Genomic DNA, 23312 nt, shown 5'->3' with positions numbered 1-23312 from the left:
GTTTCATGACCCTTTAATTAGGGTTGGAGCTAAACTCTGCAGGACAGTGGCCCTCCAGGACCAAAGTTGCCTATCCCTGCTCTAAAGGAACGAACAGACGAACACGGTCTCATATTGTTTACACCAGCACAGCAGTTTTTTTTTTCATCACTAATTGATGGATGTCTAAAATATAAAAATAAGGAGAAGCCTAGAACAGGCACGGCCCACGTCTAAACTATGTGGTAAAAATTTGCCCGAGGGCTGTAAAAAAAAAAAAAAAAAAAAAAAAAAAAAAAAAATGTCGGGGGCCCATTTGGTCCCAGGCTGAAATTCAGGGCTCTATTGAGAACCATGAAGAGTTAAAGCAACTTGACTATTAAACTAGTTGATGCTATTTGAAAAACATGCAACATTTATAGAAAGACAAAGCATGGCATCCTATTGGTGGTGAAGTGTGTAAAATGGAAACCACCTGAACATCACAGTCAGATACAGATACTGTGGTACGGTGAGTTTAATTCATCATCGTCAATCTTCATCAGGTGACATTCAAGAACCAAACATGTCGAGTACAAAATATCAGCAAGGTGAACGAGATCGCTCTGATGCCACGGACTAAATTATAATGTCTCAAAAAGATCCAGAACCCATCAAACACGGTGCACAGGAAAAAAAACTCGACCTGGAAATGAAGAGCTGAAGGAGAGGAACAGACAGTGTGAAGCAGTTCAGTCTATTTGACCAGCGGTCTGGTTTTATCATCGTCTCCACACTGATGCGCTTTATACTTTTTCACTTCTGCCATGTATTTAGTCCAGGCGTCTCCTTTCCCAGTCTCCATCTGCATCAACAAACACACAGATGTATCACAGCTTCCACCAAAATATGAACTGTTTTCAGCACTGATAATAATCAGAAATGTTTCTTGAGCAGCAAATCAGCATATAATTAATGATTTCTGAAGATCATGTGACACTGAAGACTGGAGTAATGATGCTGAAAATACAGCTTTGATCACATGAATAATTTACATTTTGACACACCCATATAAAAAAAATTGATGCAAAAAAATGAAATGCAGCCTTGCAGACAAGAATTAATTCAAAAACATTAAAAACGAACTGTCATTTTCTTATAGTGGACTTCAATTGGAATCAATGGGCTGAAAGTCCAAATAGCAGTTTTTTTCTTAAAAAATAAATAAAACACTTTTTAACCACAAATGACCAATTGTTTGCTAGAAGCTGCACTAAAACTGCAATTTGGACCTTCATCCCGTTGATCCCCATTGAAGTCTATTATATGGAGAGAAATCCTGGAATGTTTTCCTTAAAAACTTTACATTTCTTTTCAATTATCAGGAAAGTTTTATTCTTGATGTGAACGCATCCTTTAAAGTCGGCATGAAATCAAATTTGACAAATCTTTTTATATGTAATATTGTAGTGTTTATTATAAATGATTTATCTGTGCACTTAATTATTTTTTTTAAATTCATTTACCCTTATAATCTTTAATCAAATACATTACCCTACCATCCCCCCTCGAAACGACCTCTCTTCTCTTTCGGTCACGTGCCATGGCGAAAGGGTGCGGCTATAGGTGTCTGTCTCGTTTCTGCACCGCCTCTCAGAGAAACTTGTCAGTGTCATTTTGTTTGCAACGCCCAACCTCCAACGAACCAATCAACGAAACCAAGCCCCGCCCCTACATTTTTTCTAATTTCAGAAGCCGTTTAACTCGGATATACGTCACAGCAAGGAAAAAATGAAAATCTCAACTTCCGTTTCATGCCGACTTTAAAGGTAAAGTAGCAAAAGCCTACTAATTAAAAATTAAAAAGGTCGAAGAGAGTCAAAAACTATCATAAAAACAAGTTTGTTTGGAAATGACTCTTTTAATACTTTGCTTTAATACTGCTAGACTGTTAGGAAACCATGTAAGAATTAAATAATATGCTAATACGCTTTGCAAAATATCGGAAATCACAAATTGATATTTAACTAACAATTACACATTTGTACAGTATTATAAAGTATATGAACATTTTGAAAACGTCTAAAGGAATATCGTTATGGAAAAAAATGGGACATTCAATATATCAATGTTTTGTTTGCTAGCAAACAAAACATTTTTGTGTAGTTTGTTTATATTTTTACTGTTAACGCTAATATAAATCACACATTTTGTGTGTACAACAGCCTTTCATTGAAAATGAACCTTGTTTTACTGTAGTTCAACTACAGTTTTTGTAGATTTCCATGGTTACCATTACAGTAATTGTATTTTAAACATGTACAAACAGAAGTTCAACCAAAGTTGCATTAAAGCTACACTAAAGTGATTATTACATTTTGAATATGGATATTTTTCTTATAAAAACGCATGGATTCGCTTTAGGTCTTTGTTAACCGCCCGGAGCCGTGTGAGGCACTTTTTTTATGGATGGGTGCTTTTTATTTCACTTCTTTTGGACTGAAGCACTGCAAACAGCCACTGAGTGACATTAAGATTATATTTTTTTATATAACTCCGATTGGTTTTGTGTGAAAGAAGAAAGTCATACACCTAGTTTGACTTGATGGCGAGCAATTTAAGGGATCATATTCATATTTGGGTGAATTAACCCTTTAAGTTTATTAGTATTGTATTTAAAAGGTATCGGTATTAACGTTAACAGAAACGGTCTTCCATAAAACGCGCCGCGGACCGTTGGTCTGTTGCATAGCAACGGCCTAATTTAATCCAGAAGCCGTTGAAATATTTAAATTCTGTGAGCGCTACTGTATGGATTTGCGCCATGAAATAACGTCATAATGAAAATTATACTGGTGTTTTTTTCCATTCTTATACAAATAACAAGATAATTTTAGCCGTTATTAAATCATGACCGGAGAGCACATCTCTCACCTCGGAGTCGAGCTTCTGTTTTTTGGCCACCATCCCGGTCTTGAGCGCCAGTCTCGCGCCTCCTCTCCGCTTGCCCACCTGAGTCAAACAGGGACAGACTGACAGCGTTACACGGGCTTCAGGAAGCGGCAGGGACCCGAACAGAGCCCGAATCTCTCTCTCTTTCTCTATGTGTGTGTATGTATGTGTTACGCTAAACTAAAGCGCGTCCACTGTCGTTCTTACAAAGCTACTCCCTCCAAGCGGCTTCTTGTCCTGAGGCGCTTGACCTGCAGCAGCAGAGCTCTTCTTCTTGTCCTCCTCCTCCTCTTCCTCGGTCTGTCTCTTCCTTCTCTCCTCCTCCATCTTCTTCTTGAACAGCTCCATGAAGCTGCCGTCGTTGGCGAAGGCGTTGGCCGCTGTGGGCGCCCCGTGGGCCGGGCTGCTGCCCCCGGACTCCCCGCTGCTGCTGCTGCTGCTGGGGGACTGCTGATGGTGAGGATGTCTGTCTGATTTATGTTGCTTTTTTTCCATCGTTTTTCTGCCTGGTAAAATAATAAATAAAGCCTTTACGTTCACGTCTGTTTTATTATCGCGCGTTTAAACGTAACACAGGTGAAAACGAAATAATGATACGTTGGTTTGCCTGGTTATTTGATTATAAAGTGTCGCGACGAAACGGAAACACCGTCAGCGGCAAGCGCGATTATTGAGCCGCGGGCCCGCGTGTGATAATACTCGCTCATCTGCCGGATCGCGGGAGGAATTCGCAAGTTTGGGGGTTTTATCCCGGTTTTTTTCGCACAGTTTTGTTGTATTTCAGCGTCGCTCCGCCATATAGACAGTAAAGGGGGGGCCATACCATACTGCATTTCATCTGCGGCCAGCGGTAAAGAGCTCTGAGCGGCGCACCGCCGCCTGCAGGCCGGAGGAAGAACTGCAGTCACTGAATATAACGCCTTCAATAAGTATGTATGTTTAATTGAATATATTAGACAAGAAATCACAATTTTTATCTTTCAGCTTCAAAATTTCACGTTGAATTCAATGTGCTACTTGCCCTTTCTTTGTAATTATTTGCGATTAGCAGTTTCTGAATTAACATTATTTATACCACCATTTTTAAAGTGAAGTTATTTTACTTATTTCATAGTTTTATTATCCATGTAAACATATAATGCAGCACGTGTAATAATTACAGCAGCAAGATTAGTAGTAAAAATGTAAAAAAAAGAAGCAGAAACACAGGGGTTTATGGATTATGATTTAATTAATTTAGAAAGCTTATTTTGACCAAGATTTGACTTGCATTTCAGGTAGAAATGTTTTATTCCTCACATTTACAAGATCAATAGATAGATAGATAGATAGATAGATAGATAGATAGATAGATAGATTTGAGAAACAGTGTAAAAGATGCAAAAATATATAAATGACAAAATAAGATTAACTAATGTGACTAAATTTGATTAAAATATTTAAAAAAATATTTGATTTGATTTATATAAAATAAAATGATTTAATACATATAACAGTACAATATATAAAAATGATTGAATAAGGGTTAAACTAACTCATCTAGCTAAATTTGATCAAAATAAAGCAAATGTACATCTAACAAAAGCATCTAACAGTACAGTAGTGAGAAGAAAGACATTTTTTAATGATGTAACATAATAGAAATGAAGTATTTTAACAATAAAACTACTTCCATTGTCAAAGCTCGGATTCATCTGACTGATTTCAAGTACTGATTTGTGCAATATGTTTAATAATAAAAGCACATTTCTCATACTCAACTACATACTGACGTTTGGATCGACTAAAAATAACAGACAAACTGCATCCTGTCTCTGTTCTCAGCAGGACGATCACAGACAGACAGACGTGAAGCGACGTGAAGGGTTTATCGGGACAGGCCTCTGTGGGCTTGCGTCCACTGTCTCTGCTGGGCCAGGAAGGACTGAGCCGGACCTGAACCTGATCCAGATCTCTCTCCGGTGACCTTCTGATGAAGAGTGAGGTACAGAGATGTGTTTAATACTCAACGCTAGCATCTGCTGCTCATCTCACAGACAATCATCTCAGCTCGGCCCTCGCTTTCTACAAATGAATGGAAATTTGATATAAAATAAGAGTTTTAAAACTAAAAAAGATATATATAAAAAAAAGTCAGAATTGCGAGATAAAGTCAGAACTCCAAAAAAAGAAAAAAGAAAATTATAAAAATCTGATTAGCGGGAAAATCATTAGAATTGCAAATGAAAGTAAAAAAAGTCAAAATAGCAAAAGAAAGTCAGAATTACGAGAAAACTCAGAATTGCAAAATAAAAAAAGTCATAACTCCAAAAAAGTAAAAATTCTAAGAAAAAGAGTCAGAACTTCAAAAAAAAAAAAAAAAAAAGTATTGCAAATGAAAGTAAGGATTTAAATAGAAAAAAGTCAGAATTGCGGTACAAAAGAATCCACAACTACCTTTTATACACTACAGACCAAAAGTTTGGAAACATTACTATTTTTAATGTTTTTGAAAGAAGTTTCTTCTGCTCATCAAGCCTGTATTTATTTGATCAAAAATACAGAAAAAAATGTAATATTGTGATATATCATTACAATTTATTATACTTTAAATTATCATTTATTTCTGTGATGCAAAGCTGAATTTTTAGGATCATTATCACATGATCCTTTAGAAATCATTCTAATATGATGATTCATTATCAAAGTTGGAAACAGTTCTGCTGCTTAATATTTTTTCAGAACATGTGATACTTTTTAAGGATACTTTGATGAATAAAAAGTAAAAAAAAAAAAAAAAAAGAAGAAGCTATGTTTTTAAAATATAAATATTTTGTAATAATAATATACACTACTGGTCAGTAATTTTGGGTCAGTAATTTTTTTTTCTTTCTTTTTTTAAATAAAATCAATACTTTTATTCAGCAAGGATGTGTTAAATTGATAAAAAGTGATAGTAAAGAAAATATATTATTAGATTTTTATTTTTATTTTGAATAAATGCAGTTCTTTTTAACCTGTTATTAATCAAATATATGAGACAGCAGAACTGTTTCCAACACTCATAATAAATCATAATATTAGAATGATTTCTAAATGATCATGTGATAGACTGATGTTACATGTGACACTGAAGGCTGGAGGAATGATGCTGAAAATTCAGCTTTGCATCACAGGAATAAATTATTTTTTTAAAAGTATATTCAAATAGAAAACTATTATTTTAAGTTGTAATAATATTTCACAATATTACATTTTTTTCTGTATTTTTGATCAAATAAATGCAGGCTTGATGAGCAGAAGAAACTTCTTTCAAAAACATTAAAAATAGTAATGTTTCCAAACTTTTGGTCTGTACTGTATATATATATTTTATGGTGAAACGGGCTTCCATACATTGACTTCCATAGCACCCCCCCCCCATACTATGGAAGACAAGACAAGCAACTATTTGGTTACTCATACTTAGTCTACTTATTCTTCTTTCACACTTACATTTCTATCTATCTATCTATCTATCTATCTATCTATCTATCTATCTATCTATCTATCTATCTATCTATCTATCTATCTATCTATCTATCTAGCATCACATTTTGCAGTAATTTAACAAGGTCTATATCCACCTGTTCTTAAATGTGGAGAATTTATTAAAATGTCAAAATTGTAAAAATGTACACTTATTGAGTTTTTCTGACGTTTTTAAAAATAGAAAAAACAGCACTTGTGATGCAGATCTGTTGTGTGACCACTAGAAGGCACCAGCCAATAACCTAAAGTGAGCAGATTTAAGTTTTTTTTAAAAATTTTTTTATTTAAGAAGTGAGAAAGAGTGATAAAAATAAATACAAATAAAATAATAACAGCAAAAAAAAATAAAAACATTTATAGATAAATAAATGATTTTTTTTTAAACAGATCACATAAGAAAAAACAACAATCTTTCCTATGAAACAGAAAAATTAAACTGAAAAATTATACAAAAACACCAAAAAGTGAACATACATTCAAAGTTTCAGTTCCTGGAAGGTGACAAGGATTTAATAACTTCTTGAAAGTAATACAAATGGGGGCAATCTTTCATAATCTTGCTTTTGTGAATAAGATATTTGGCAAGCAAAATAATTAGGTTGCAAACACAACAAAAACAAAACATCTTTAAAACAAAGCTTAAAGTGATTATGAATGAAGTTTACAGTGAACTGGCAAACTGGTTTTCTTGTATGAACACGATGCCACACAATATGCAAAACAGGTTCTGGTTGTGAGTTGCAGAAAGTGCAGTTCACATCTATACTTCATTTGAGTTTTAACAGGATAATACTGTGCCACGTAAAATAAAAGAAAAAAAAGATCACGAGACTGAAGTCGTACTATTTTTAGAAAAAAAAATTTAAATTACAAAAATAAAACCAAATATATTTTGAGAATTAAGTTGAAATGTATAGTACTTTAAGTTATAATATTTTGATATTAGTATAGCAATTTATTTGCATATATGTGGGATTATTAGCACAAATAACACCATGTGTCAGAGACAGCGTGCCTAGAAATAATATTTAATAATAATAATAATAATATGTCTTAGAATCTATTTCGACTTTATTCTCAAAATATTTAAACTTTATTCTCATATTGCTATGACTTTATTCTGGTAATTTTGACTTTTTCTCAAAACAGTGCGCGTTTAATCTCGTAGTTTTACTATTTTTTAAAATGATTATTATTTTAAAACGTGGCACTGAAATGCGTCACAAAACGACTGGAACGCTAACTCAGTTGTTAATCGTGGTTAGTCTTTACATGACACTTCACACGTAGACCTGTGTTTACATCACTTGACCGCTCTAGCACACTTTCTGTTTCTGATACATGTACACGCGTACACACGTGCTTACGTCACTTCCTGCTCTTCCTGTCCGGCCTGTCAATCACCCGTGATTACTGTGGTTGTGTAACACCTCTTATTGCAGTTATTATGTGTTCAATGTGCAACTTATCTACAAGTAAATATTGCATACATTTTTTTTTAAATGAACAATTATTTTGAGGCGCTGGTCTGTGAGTCAGAGCGCATGTTCATCTGATCTGACCCTCGGAGACTCACTGGTTTACATGCTGCTGCTCTCTGGTTATGGTTAGTCATCCTCTGGGAGTTCGTGACTAACAAGCTGGCAAAAGTCAGGAAGGGGATTTCCACAAGACGGCTATTTTCATCCGGAAAACTTCCTCTTCTCTGCGCTCAACCCGTCTGTCCATCCAGATGTGCTTCCTAAAACTACTTCCGTTAAATAACTGACACATTATTTTTTTCTCTCCCTTGCTCTGTTCTCAGTGTATATTTAATACTATGCATACTATGTTGTCAAAGCATCAACACACAAACAAACACAGTAACAGAGGAGACTGTTTTCTGTCGGTAATGGAAATCCAAATAAAAATAGCTTCATTTAATTAAAAAAAGTTTAAAAACATTAAAATTAAATACTCTAAACTTTCAAAATACATTAATAAACACTCTCTTTAAATAAGTTAAATAATATTTAATAATAAATAAGTATAAATAATAAACGGTTTTTGCCTACTTTGTTTAATCATAATTCTTAATCCAAAATATAGTTATTGTAAAAGGTATAAAAATAGAATAATGTGTACATTTGCTTCGTAAACCGTGCATTTGATTGATTTTTTTAAGTTTAAATCCTCAACAATATTCATGATTTGAGGAATCATTCGTGTCTGGAGCACAGAAGTATTACAAAGATTAAATGACATGATAGTTCATTCAGAAGAAATCTCTGCACATTCTGGATGCGGGTTGGCAGACTCTAATTTAGGGTCACACACCCACATCTGACGTCAGATCAGACTAAACAGTTTATAACCAGCTTCTGATGCAGACTGAATATGGAAGGGGAATGGGGCCAAAAGTCCTTAAACAGAGCGCATAACATTTGACCATGTAAATCTGCTTTAAAAAGTTCAAGCAGGGTCAGAGTGTGCATGACTTGAGAAACAAATATTAAATACAACATTTTCATCTGAACACTGTAAAGCAGATGCCTTAATACAGAATGTGTGTGTCTATACATAGAAAAGAAACACAGTTTGTGTTGAAAGGTTCAGTTTAAAGACTTTTGGCCCCATCTGCCTTCCATACTTCTGAGGCATGTTGAATGCATGGTGGTTTTGTGGGTGTCCTGTGTCTTTAAGGCAGGAATGTGTGTTATGTGCGACTGCTGCCAGCTCTGGCTGACGGACGGCCGAGAGTGTTGGCACATCACAGCATTGTGCCAGGTGCAGGAAACACAGGAAAAACAAGACGAGATGTGCTTAATGTGAGGAACACTGTGGGCTGGGCAGGTGGATTTACAAACCCACGACTCCAGACGTGAGCTCATGAGGGCAGGACGACACTACAGGTGTGTTTTCACCCCAGATTCACTCTGCAGATGAAGATTTACAACCTTGTCGAGGGCGGATCTGATAGAAGACAGCAATGACCCTGCAGATGTGGCCTAAACACAGACGAAGACTATTAAACCAGGCTTTAACGAGGTACTGTGTTGACTCACTGTGTGCAGGTGCTGCTGGAAGACCTGACATGAAAATAAACATCGTAAATATTCCCTGCATCCTTCATCTGAGGAAAATCAAGGAGAAACAGATGCATGTAGCAACATAAAAGTCAAGCAGCTTCTAGCCGACTGAGCTTGAATTATGTCTTTTTGAACAAAACCCTGACCTTCAGTATTAAACATCTGCACACAACTTATACATTTCAGAAATTTCAACCGGTAGATGATAAAATGAGCACAACAAATCCAGAGGGAAATCAACCCTAGCACCTTCATGTCTTATCAACCTCATAGTATTCAATTCAATTCAAGTTTATTTGTATAGCACTTTTTACAATACAAATCGTTACAAAGCAACTTTATAGAAAATTATGTTTCTACAATATTTAGTAATAGCTTATAAGTGGTGACTGTCAGTTTGTGCACGTTTGACAGGATTTTTAGAAAAAATTATACAAGTCGTAGTCAGCCAGATGATGAACATTATTAATATTATTAATAATTAATACTTATTATATGGTGCAGTCACACTTGTAGCAATATTTGTTAGTTCTGTTGTTGATTCAGGGTTAGCATCATCTGAGGTCCTCTGAGGGTCAGCATCATCTCTTCTCAGGTCTTCTGGATCCACACTGGAGCTTGTGTGAATCCTAGTTACCAAAACATAGAAACAAATAGAGACATCTTTAGCATAGCTGCTGATCCAACAAAGTAAAATTAATTAGTTTAACCCAAGCTAAAGAATAAGAATGCACATTTGATCAGATACAACTGCAGTCACAATTTAAGATACATTATTCAAATGCTTGGTGAAAGAGATGTGTTTTTAATCTAGATTTAAACAGAGCGAGTGTGTCTGAACCCCGAACATTATCAGGAAGGCTATTCCAGAGTTTGGGAGCCAAATGTGAAAAAGCTCTACCTCCTTTAGTGGACTTTGCTATCCTAGGAACTACCAAAAGTCCAGCGTTTTGTGACCTTAGGGTGCGTGATGGGTTGTGGCGTGGTAGAAGGCTAGTTAGGTACGCAGGAGCTAAACCATTTAGGGCCTTATAGGTAAGTAATGATAATTTGTAACTGATACAGAACTTAATAGGTAGCCAGTGCAGAGACTGTAAAATTGGGGTAATATGATCATATTTTCTTGACCTGGTAAGGACTCTAGCCGCTGCATTTTGGACTACCTGTAGCTTGTTTATTGAAGAACCAGGACAACCACCTAGAAGTCCATTACAATAGTCCAGTCTAGAGGTCATGAATGCATGAACTAGCTTTTCTGCATCAGAAACAGACAACATGTTTCGTAGCTTGGCAATGTTTCTAAGATGGAAGAATGCAGTTTTTGTAACATGGGAAATATGATTTTCAAAAGACAAATTGCTGTCTAATATAACACCCAGATTTCTGACTGTAGAGGAAGTAACAGTACATCCGTCTAGCTGCAGATTGTAATCTACAAGATTCTGTGTGGTGTTTTTTGGTCCAATAATTAATATCTCTGTCTTATCCGAATTTAATTGGAGAAAATTATTGGTCATCCAATCTTTTACATTTTTAACACACTCTGTTAGCTTAGATAATTGGGAAGTTTCATCTGGTCTCGTTGAGATATATAGCCGAGTATCATCAGCATAACTAATATTTCTAATAATATTACCAAGGGGCAACATGTATATTGAAAATAGAAGGGGACCTAGGATGGATCCTTGTGGCACTCCATATTTTACTGATGATAAATGAGATGACACCCCATTTAAGTAAACAAAGTGGTAGCGATCGGACAGGTAGGATCTAAACCATCTTAGAGGCTGCCCTTGAATACCTGTATAGTTTTGTAATCAATCTATGAGTATGTCATGATCTATGGTGTCGAACGCTGCACTAAGATCAAGTAAGACTAGAAATGAGATGCAGCCTTGATCTGACGCAAGGAGCAGGTCATTTGTAATTTTAACAAGTGCAGTTTCTGTGCTATGGTGGGGCCTAAAACCTGACTGAAATTCTTCATACAGATCATTTTTATGCAGGAAGGTGCTCAATTGAGCAGACACAACTTTTTCCAAAATTTTAGACATAAATGGAAGATTTGAAATAGGCCTATAATTTGCCAGTACACTAGGATCTAGTTTTGGTTTCTTAATAAGAGGCTTGATAACCGCCAGCTTGAATGGTTTTGGGACGTGACCTAAAGATAACGACGAGTTAATGATATTGAGAAGCGGTTCTTCGGCTACAGGTAACAGCTCTTTTAGTAATTTAGTGGGTACAGGATCTAATAAACATGTTGTTGGTTTAGATACAGTGATAAATTTATTTAGCTCTTCCTGTCCTATATTTGTAAAACACTGCAGTTTATCTTTGGGTGCGATGGATGAAACTGAAGTGTTAGACGCTGTAGAATCTACATTTGCTATTGTATTTCTAATGTTATCTATTTTATCAGTGAAGAAATTCATAAAGTCATTACTATTTAACGTTGGTGGAATATTTGAATCAGGTGGCGTCTGGTAATTTGTTAATTTAGCCACTGTGCTAAATAAAAACCTTGGATTGTTTTGGTTATTTTCTATGAGTTTGTGTATATGCTCTGCCCTAGCAGTTTTTAGAGCCTGTCTATAGCTGGACATACTATAGTACTATACTATACTATAGTAACACATTATATACTTAGTAACTGCATAGGAGCACCCTGGCAGCTGCATAAGACACATTAAAAACACTTAAAATACACCGTCAACCACCCCAAATACTCTAGCAACCACATAGTAATGTTTAAAACCATGTTAAATACCTTGCTAGTGCACAATGTCACCCTGTGGCAAACACACAAAACAACCACTTCGTAACACTAAAAGCCATGCTTAAAACCATGCTAGATTCCTTGCAATTGTACAACACCCTAGCAGCTTAGAATATCTTAACAACTGCATAACAATACCCTGGAAAACAACCCTCCAACTCGCTAGCAACCAGATAGTAACACTAAAAACATGTTAAATACATTCCAGTTCTATCTACTTTGGCTAAGTTCACATTGTCAGTTTTTGGGATTGACAACCACATTTCTTTACAGACGTGAGTCTCGAAATGTCTTGTTCACACAGCAGCTTACAGTGCTTTGCTCAAGGACACCTCAGTCGTGCGAATTGCTGTCCCAAGACTCGAACCCACAACTTTAGGGTTAGCAGTCAAACTCTCTAACCACTAGGCCACGACTTCTTTCTTTGGGTGGCATTACACAAATATTTCCACATGTAATGAAACGTGCATTTTTATTAAACTTTTTCAACATTTTGAACATTTACATTAGATATCTCAACATGCTATTGAACTGTAGTCAGTCGAGATGAAGTGATTTATGTGTCTGTACTTTCTTATCATCTCCAGCACATTTTAACAATACCGCGATAATACAGATAACACTGATAATTTTGGTCACTATAATCGTGATAAGAAATTTTCATACTGTTACATCCCTACCCCCCAACAACCACATAGTAACATATAAAAACCATGTTAAATACCTTGCAATTGTACAACAATATCCTTGCAACCCTAGTGTCACCTTTCTGTACTGTTCTGCGTTGCTGTGCTTTTGAGACTGTTTATGGACATGTGGATATTTTCTTCAGGATTTATGATCTAACACTCCTTTTGACCTTTACTCCTTCACCGTGCACTTGATTACTCAGCCAGCACGCCTAGCAACCACAAAGTAATGTTACAAAACTTTTAAAATAGTTTACAATCGTACAAAGCCGCAGCTACTCAAAAGACCTGAAGAATTCTGTATGGAAACATTAATATCTTAAAAATAATGCATTTTCATTTGTAGCTTTAAAATAAGTTATTAATCAAAACTGAGTGACAGAAGCTGTATTTTAGTAACACAACTGTGCTAACACAACTCAAGCGACTCAGAGATTGTGGCTCTGGTTGTTTGGTTTGGATCTTATCAGTCACAGAAGATCCCTGATATGAAAGTAAATCAAAAATATGATTAATCAGTGCAGTAGATGGCGAGCTCATGTGGCACGAAGAGATGAGACAGATGTGTCAGACGGACCACAGACATGATTTATTGCTGGAGTCCTGCGGTGGCATCTCACACCTAAACACACGCTTACACAAGGCCTGCAGTGAGTCGCTCTCACCGGCCATGTGCTGTCACTGCAGGGGTGGATGAGTGCGTCCATGATTTCTGGGAGACTCCCAACACATTTCTCTGTCATTTTGGCCAAATCCTGCGATGCTCAGATGGGAGTGTAGGCTGTGGGGACATAACATTACTGCTATTGTTCACATATGAAAACACACACACATAATAAACAGGATTCAAGCATCTGGTGACCCACTTCACATATGTAGCATGTGCACATGACAGCCGTTTTGTGGATGCATTTTTCGTGAAGTTTACAAATCTGATTCAGTCCCTGATCAGTTCTTTTAATGATTCTTTTAGTCATTTAAGCACACAAAGGCTGCATTTATGTGATTAAAAATGCAGTTAAAACAATCAAATATTATTATGTTTTAACAGGACTGTTTTCTATGTGAATATATAATATTAGAATTAATAGAGAGTATATGTGTTAAATTTACTGCATTTCGCATATGATGATTTGCTGCCCAAGAAACATTTCTGATTATTATCAATGTTGAAAACAGTTGTGCTGCTTCACATTTTTGTGGAAATGGTGATACATTTTATTTTTTCAGAATGCTTTGATGAATAGAATTTATTTCAATTATGAAATATATCGTAACATTATAAATGTCTTCACAGTCACTTTTGATCAATTTAATGCATATTAGTTGAATAAATGCATTACCTTCTCTTTTATAAAATAGAAGTCAACAGTACAACCTGCTGCACTGAAATGAGGCCAAACATAAAACATGCGCATAAATAAATCGTTTTTTAATACATAAATGAGTCAGGATCATGCCAGTACCTGAAAAACTCACCTCCTTAAATCACTGCATGGACTCTTGACCCTTTAAAGGGATGTTTCACGGTAATCGTTTTCAATTTGTGTTTCGAAGAGGATAACGGCTTTGGAATGACATGAGGGTGAGTAATTAATGTCTTAACTATCACTTTAAGGGCAGTTAGATATGATTATCTAACCCTGCTTTCTGTGCTTCTGCCGCTCAGACAGCAAGTCAACCAGATAATGTCTTATGAGATTCCCTGATGATATGCTCCTGAAATCCAAGTAAATCAGACTAGATCTTGATTTCAGCCTGGAATCACTAGTGAAAATCTGCAGGATTCATTATGCATTCAGTACTCTCATATAAGTATGTGCACATTAGAAAGGCACTCACAGCTTTTCTGTTGACTCGTCCTCTCACAGTTATCGCCCCCAGTGTTTGAGAGTTTGGACACAGAAGTGCTTGGTCAGGAAACCCGCAGTGAAACTCTGACCTACTTGGACACAGAAGAATCAGAAAAGCTGCTGAGAGCCGCACATGTGCAGCTCAACCTCACAGCACATTAATCACAACAGAGCTGCTGGAGGTCTGCAGATGTTAGTCCGGTGACTGCAGCCGTGTGAACGAGGCTGGAAGAAGACACGCACTTCTCAACATCTGATTCTTTCAAGGGAATCGGTTCGTTGGGGGAAAAATGATTCACTAGTTCAGTTAAATCCCACATCATGTTTAATCTCATTTTCTGGACAGGATTTCTGAACAAGAGTGAAACTCACCTTAGCAACAATCACTGTGGTAGAAACAGTACAGTGTTGTGTGTCTGTGGGGCATCACACACCTGTGTGTGTAATTACAGACTGCAGTCCAGACCAGGTGACACACACACACCCACACACACACACACACACGCCGGTGACTGATCAGTACCGCTGTGACCTCTGACCTCTGAGTAAAGGTTCAAACGGAGGTTAATCTGTCTATTACTTGCTCATTTTCTTTCTATCTATCTACCCATTTCCCTATCTATCTATCCGTCTGTCCATCCATCATATCCATCAATCCATCCATCCATCATATATCTATCTATCCATCCATCCATCCATCATATATCTATCTATCCATCCATCTATCCATCCATCATATATCCATCTATCCATCCATCCATCATATATCCATCTATCCATCCATCTATTATATATCCATCTATCCATCCATACATCTATGCATCATCCATCCATCATATCCATCAATCCATCCATCCATCATATATCTATCCATCCATCCATCCATCATATATCTATCCATCCATCTATCCATCTATCCATCCATCTATTATATATCCATCTATCCATCCATCCATCTATGCATCATCCATCCATCATGTATCTATCCATCCATCCATCCATCATATATCCATCTATCCATCCATCCATCTATGCATCATCCATCCATCATGTATCTATCCATCCATCCATCCATCATTTATCTATCTATCCATCCATCTATCCATCCATCATATATCTATATATCCATCCATCCATCATATATCTATCTATCCATCCATCCATCATATATCCATCTATCCATCCATCTATTATATATCCATCTATCCATCCATCCATCTATCCATCATCCATCCATCATATATCTATCTATCCATCCATCCATCTATGCATCATCCATCCATCATGTATCTATCCATCCATCCATCCATCATATATCTATCTATCCATCCATCATATATCCATCAATCCATCTATCCATCCACCATATATCCATCAATCCATCTATCCATCCATTTATCATATATCCACCCATCCATCTATCCATTATCCATCCATCTATCCATCATCCATCCATCCATCTATCTATCCATTATCCATCCATCTATCCATCATCCATCCATCCATCCATCTATCTATCCATTATCCATCCATCTATCCATCATCCAACCATCATCCATCCATCATATATCCATCTATCCATCCATCCACCATATATCCATCAATCCATCCATCCATCTATCATATATCCACCCATCCATCTATCCATTATCCATCCATCATCCAACCATCATCCATCCATCCATCCATCCATCATATATCCATCTATCCATCCATCATTCATCAATTTCAGTTAAGTTTACTTATAACTTTGATTTGCACATTTTTTTGTTTAATCAATTCAAAATCAATTAAATTCAGCATATTGTATATTGTGTATTATATGTCATATTGTGTATTGTATTTAATACGGTTTATTGTATTGTGTTCTAACAGATTTCCCCACAAGCCCTCATTCTCAGTGTCTGGTGTATCAATCTCAGTGTGACATGAAGACACATATAATACACAGCAGTCTGTCATCCTCAGCTGTGTTCAGACGTCTGCTCAAACAGGCTCAGACGAGTAAACCGTGTGTTAACCTGCTGACCTGATGACTAACCCCAGACACAGACTCTGCAGGTGAGCTTCACCGCTCTGCTGTCCTGTAAACATCATGTTTGGTTCTGTATTTCAGTACATGATCTGAGTTCAGACTAGCAGCCGTGTGTCAGTCGTCTCTGTGTTTACAGGAGCCATCAGATCTCATTGGCTCTCAGAAACGTGGGTGAAGTCCCCTAAGTTTCCCTGTTATACAACACACTGTCTCCTGCAGGACAAGCACTCTTAGGAGTCGAACGGATACAATTAAACCCAGTTAAACAACAGGCTGCCAAACAACCCGACTTCAAACGGATAGTCTGAGTATCAGAGTGGGTTATTTATGACACTGTCCCACCTCTGAAGAGCAATGCTAATTAGAGCTGCTAGCATACTAGTGACCCGAGTCACTAAACAGGCTTCATTCAGCAAGCAGCTGTGTTCACTGGAAATATGAACACACAAATGACATGGACACGCTCTTTAGTATCTCAACTCTATCACCTAGACAGCTGTGAGATTAAATGAAGACATTTCTTAAGATCTACTGATGTTTTTCTTCAACATTGCAACATGATTTTTAAATGTGTTATATGATTTATATTTGTTTTTCACATGAATTTGAGGAGAAACATCTGAAACAAGCATTAAGTCATACATGTAACTGAACTCGGTTTGATCTCGGGAGCTACAAAAGAGCAACAGGGGTCCAAAGTTAAGAGAAAAACAGTCTGAAAAAGCTATAAATACATAATAAAAAAATATATATAAAAAATAAAAAGTATTTTGATTCATTCACATTTAAATGTACAGATTAAAATATGTTTTAATTGCAAAGTAAATAATAATAAAAAAATAACATTTTATATAATTAAACAAGCGTATTAAAAAGTAAATAAACCTAAAAGCAAGCAAATATGATTAAATTAAGTAATTGTAAGATTAAACTAGATATTAAAATACATCTGATTAAAATAAATACATTATATTTGTATTTTTAGAAAATTACATTTGATTACAAAGTAAATAAATAAAATTGAATTAAAATAAGTAAATATAAATATAATAAGATTAAAGTAGATATCTACAATATATAATTGAATCAAAATAAAAAAAACAGATAAAAAATAAATGTAATTAAAAATGTTAATGAATAATAAGAAGATTATTTAATTAAATTTGATTTGAAGAAAAAAATATTTTAATAAATACATTTTCAATGAAAAAAGAAAAAAAAACAATTTAATAACTTGAAAAAAATAAATTAAATTAAATAGATAAAGAATACGTCTTAACAGTACAGTCGTAATTAGAAAAGGTAATGATGTAACGTAAAAGTAACTTTATATAGTAATATATTACAAAATCATTCACTTCTTAATTCGGGTCTTTACATATGAAAGCATGGCTGCCTTGTAAATTTTAAGATGAGGATGATCATATTTGTGGGTCTGTGGCATCTAAAGATTGAAACCCCCTGATGTGAGCAATGCACACACACACACACACACACTGTTCTTCACAGTTAACAGCCCGGACCCCACAGCAGCAGACAGATGACGGTCCCACACACAAACACTCGGTCAGCCTGTGACCCCAACGCCTGTCAAAAGAGCTTTTATCCCTGTGAAGGAGCGAGAGGGAAAAAAGGAAAACATTCCGTTTCCCGTAAGGCGGGAAGGGAGGAGGGGGTTTTGGGAAGCTTGGTGAGTCATCAGTTTCTCTGTTTTAAAGCCTGTCTCTCTCTCGCTCTGCCCTGTCAGAGGCAATGACTTTCTCACAGGTCCAGTGATTTTCAAACACACGCTTTGTTTTTATTGTGTGTGTGTTTGTGTGTAACTGTAGGTCTGCACCTGATCTGATCTAGTTACTGTAGTATAGCACTCCTCGAAACACACACACACACACACACACATTTGTTAGTGCTATGAGTGCTTCTATATTTAGACGTTTCATGATCTCGGCTGTATCTGATGGAATATGAACATGTCAGGACAGAAAGAGACAAAACAAGTACAGTACATTAACACGGATATGAGTGCCTGTCCAGATCGCAAACAGGACAAACGTTTACATACACTTTCAATGTTGTTAATAATCAAAACTTCTGGAAATCATCTTAACATGCTATATAGCTTCTGGTGGGCATAAAAATGAATGAAATCTTTAAATAAAATAAGAGCAATTCACACATTATGTTCAGAAGTTTTTATATTTTTATAATTAAACTAGGTAATTAAATTTGGTAATAAATTAAATTAAATTCTATTGAAAGATGTATAAATAAAATATTAAATGAAAAATAAAAACAAGCTAACTAAATTTGTTTAAAATAAATAAATAAATGTTTAAATTGTTAAAAAAGTAAATAAAAAAATGCATTACAATAATAAATGATAAAAAATTAGATTTAACTACCTAACTAAATGTGATTAAAATATATGAATTTGAATTGAATAAACTTAATTAAAAAGTAAAGAAAAGGAATTAAAATGCATACATACATGTATTGAAATAATAGAAATAAATTGATTGAAAATCGAATTAAAATAAAAATTTAGTAATTAAAAAAAATTATATTAACTTGCCCGTGATATGTCATTAAAATAAATCACATTTCATTTTAATAAATAAATAATTTTGATTTAAAAACTAAAGAAAAAATAAATAAAATGTACATTGTGCAACATACTTGTGTTTTATATTCTTGCATTTGACAGGCTTTTTATCCAAAATAACTTGCACTGAGTTCAGGGTATATTTGTGCTACATGAGCACTTAATTTGTTTGAAAAAAAAAATGTTTTACTTAACACACCATCTAAAAATGCTGATAACATATGTTTTACAAACCAACAACTAAAGCTAGAATTTAGAAATTTAGGCAGATTTATCAGTTTCAGTGAGGATGTTGAAAGACACTCTGCCAAGTTGATAAAAATGCTAACTTGAACTGCTCTGCACTCTGGTACGCATCTTTAGCCCAATGACAATCACAAACAGACAGGTGCAGTTGTGTTTCAAGAAACTGAATATGTTATATTTCTACTTGATTTTACTCCGACATGCTTCTTTCCACATGCTGACACTGAACGTTAAGCATTCCTGTCCTTCAAACGCTCCGTCAGTGATTTCCTTCATGCGTAGGAGCTCTACTTGTCTTATCTTTCTTGGCTGTCATTTTATTCTCCACTTCCTCGCAGATGGCAGTGGGAACAGACCCTCTTAAAAATGCATTTAATGAAAACTAAAAGCCACATGGCCAAGAATGGGAACTGCTTTCTCTCTGGAGCCGGTCCTATTTCTGGAGTTCACATCTGCTGAAATCATCAAAGCCTCATTATTTCTCTCTTTTATGGCATATTTGTGGCTGGTGTTGTTGTTGTGTAACAAATTCGGTCAGCGTGCAAACTGCACAACGTACAAGCACCAATTAGAGAGCCGCTTATCACATGCACTTTCTGAGGTCAGAGCCCACACGCGACCCTCGCAGCACTCAGACTGAAACCGCGTTGTGCTCGGGCCACACTGGACACACATAAACATGAACGTGTGATTCATCAAGATCATGTGCTAAACGCTGTTGCTCAAAGAGTTGAGCTGGGTGATTTGTGAACCATCAGCGCAAACTGCACGAAACTGAACTGGATTTGAATCAAAGGAACAAACAGGGTGAAGAACTGCCTTTCAAAATCAAATGTAAAAAGGAGAGTTAAAAGAAATTAAAATGAAACTGAAATTAAAGCAGCTCATTGGACTATACATTTTCAAAAGTCTAAAAATTGATGGATGGGTAGGTGGACTGATGGATAATGCATAGATGACATGGACAGACAAATGGACGGATGAATGAATGGATGGATGGACAGACGGATGGATGGATGGACAGACGGATGGATGGACAGACAGATGGATAGATGAAAGAACGGACGGATGAGGGGATGGATGGATGGACGGATGGCTGGATGGACAGATGGAAGGATGGATGGATGGATGGACGGACGGATGGATGGGTGGGTGAGTTTTTGGATGGATGAATGGATAATGAATAGATGGAGGGACGTGCGGACGGACGGATGGATGGATGGATGGATGGAAAGATGGATTATGGATGGATGGAAAGATGGATGGCTGGGTGGTTAAGTGGGTATGGTTTGTGGATTGTAGATTGTGGATTGATAGATGGATAGATAGGTGGGTGGATGGATGGATGGATGGATTATAGATGGCAGATGGATGGAGATGGTTAGATGGACAGATGGATGAAAGGAAGGATGATGGATAGATGGAAGGATGGATGATGGATGGATTTAAAGACGGATGGATGGATGGGTGGGTGGATGGATGAATGTATGGATAATAGGTAGATGGACGGACGGACGGATGGATGTTAGATGGCAGATGAATGGAGATGGTTAGATGGACGGATGGACGGACGATAGACAGAAAGAAAGACAGGCAGATAGATAGATAGACAAATAGACAAATTGATTCACACTAATAATGTGTTTCAATAGTAAGCAGCATTCAAAAAGAACTGAAGATCCCAAATGAAGACATAATGCTCTGGTGATCAGCTCATCCATCGATCAGCTATTGGCTGTCAGACAGATGAGAGCACTTATTCCTCTGTTGTGCCCATAATCATCTAAACACCATCTCCCAATTCAAACCACAACACACCCTGAGCTAATGACGGAAACCAGGCTGCTTTATAGCCATTCCAGTAAAATAAATTCAAAAGAGGCCAAAAGCGCAGCACCCATTACAGTAATCTGCACCATTAACTGCAGGAGGAACTGTGCCACAGTTATTTATTTAAAAAAAAAATTACATGCAGCTGAAAACGACACTTAAACACACACACAACATCCTCTGGTGTGGTGAAGTTTTCCTACAGTGCACTTGAGTGAGTCACGGACGAGTGAGCCTTACAGTTCCACTCCCTGAGCGAGATGTTCTTCATTACAGACGCGCTGCAGCTGCTCTATACAATCAGAGATCTGCTCAAATGGAATATCAGTGTGTGTAATTGAATTCAGGTTTCTATTGATCCACATGGGGGAGAAGAAAACACACGTCCGTTTCCCAGAATGCTCATCTTTCTGAGAACCACTGTTCATCCATCTGTTTTCTCTTTTCCATTAAAACTCTTTTCTGTACTTTTTCTTGTTTTTACTTCAAATGATTTTTGAGGGACACAAAATAGTTTACCTGAGAAAGACACAGTTCGAAACATACCTCTGAAAGCTGATTGGTTGACGGGGCTGTAGATTTGGGAGCATGTGCCGATTTGGGTAAATCCCAGCCAACAAAAATATGTTCTTAAACATTTTGATTATGTTCCCATTAATGGAGTGGTTCAGTTGTTTTTTTCTAGGCTTCATTGTGATTATGTATTGTCAACAATGGCATCGTTAATATCGCTTAGCAATTTGAGCCCGATTGAGAAACAGAGGATATTATTGAAGAGGATTGTGCAGAACCTGCATTTAATGGTAATGGTACTATGTTTTTTGTTGTCTCATACTTTAAGACACGCTGTTATTTGTAAATGCTTCTGTTAGCTTTTAATATACAGTTTTATCCTGATGAAAGCTTTAATACAGAATGGCAACTGCAAGCACGTCCATGTTTAACGCGTCTCATAGCTATGTGAAAATAAATGTATAATTGTAACAGATCATTGCTGGAGCTGAGCTGACTGAGAGAGAGAGAGAGAGAGAGAGAGAGAGAGATGCATGATCCCGTGGGCAGGGTTTATCTGGGTTTGTGATGTCACAAACCAGGGAAGTAACTTGTTGTAGTCCCAAACCAGCCATTTTTGTAGGCATTAAGCTGGCAGAATTTTAAAAGACGTTATTTCTGTTTGCATTGAATTTTCAGCTTTGTAACTTTGCAGTTATTATTTATGCTCAAACAGCAACATATAATGCGATTTCATGGTTTTATATTTACGCATCGCAACACAATGTGTACAAAAACAGTATAAGTCATTATAATCAGTAATTATGTCCCCACTTGATGCAACTGGTTTTGTCTCATCTAGTGATGTCCGGATCGTGAACGAATCTTTCTATTTAACTGGATCTTCTTAGTGAACCGTTCGAAACCAGTTCACCAAATCAAACTGAATCGTTTGAAATGGTTCATGTCTCCAGTATGCACTAATCCACAAATTACTCTAATGGTTATAAATGTGTCTGACACTCCCTCTGACGTGAAATAAACCAATATCCCCAGTTATTTAGTTAATCCTAATTGTAAAAAGAGGCTAAAAGAGATCTGATGATGGGATGTGCACCCAGAGACGGCTTCACAGTATGTTAAGTGTGTAACATTTCTGTAACACGCTTGAGGCATTTGGCCAATCACAATGCACTGGACAGCCGACCAATCAGAGCACACCTCACTTTTCAGAATGAGCTTTAGCTTTGTACAAAACGCCCCTTTCAGAAAGGAGGGACATAGAGTAGAAACAACAA

At 36.3% G+C, this 23312-nt stretch overlaps 1 protein-coding gene across 1 annotated transcript; it reads right to left on the bottom strand.

Annotated features, from left to right (window-relative positions):
* Positions 1-481: 481 nt before the first annotated feature.
* On the bottom strand, positions 482-3611 carry LOC132149658 (telomerase RNA component interacting RNase-like). Its single transcript, XM_059559055.1, has 3 exons — positions 3118-3611; positions 2893-2970; positions 482-823 (listed from the first exon to the last, which is right to left on the bottom strand). The coding sequence occupies exons 1-3, from the start codon at positions 3403-3405 to the stop codon at positions 716-718; spliced, it is 474 nt and encodes a 157-aa protein (XP_059415038.1). The 5' UTR covers positions 3406-3611; the 3' UTR covers positions 482-715.
* Between the last annotated feature and the right edge of the window lie 19701 nt (positions 3612-23312).

The sequence above is a fragment of the Carassius carassius genome, chromosome 9 (genome assembly GCF_963082965.1).
Source record: "Carassius carassius chromosome 9, fCarCar2.1, whole genome shotgun sequence".
In the NCBI taxonomy this organism is placed as follows: domain Eukaryota; kingdom Metazoa; phylum Chordata; class Actinopteri; order Cypriniformes; family Cyprinidae; genus Carassius; species Carassius carassius.
Note: the sequence above shows the minus strand (reverse complement) of the source record. Positions and strands in the feature narration are given on the sequence as shown.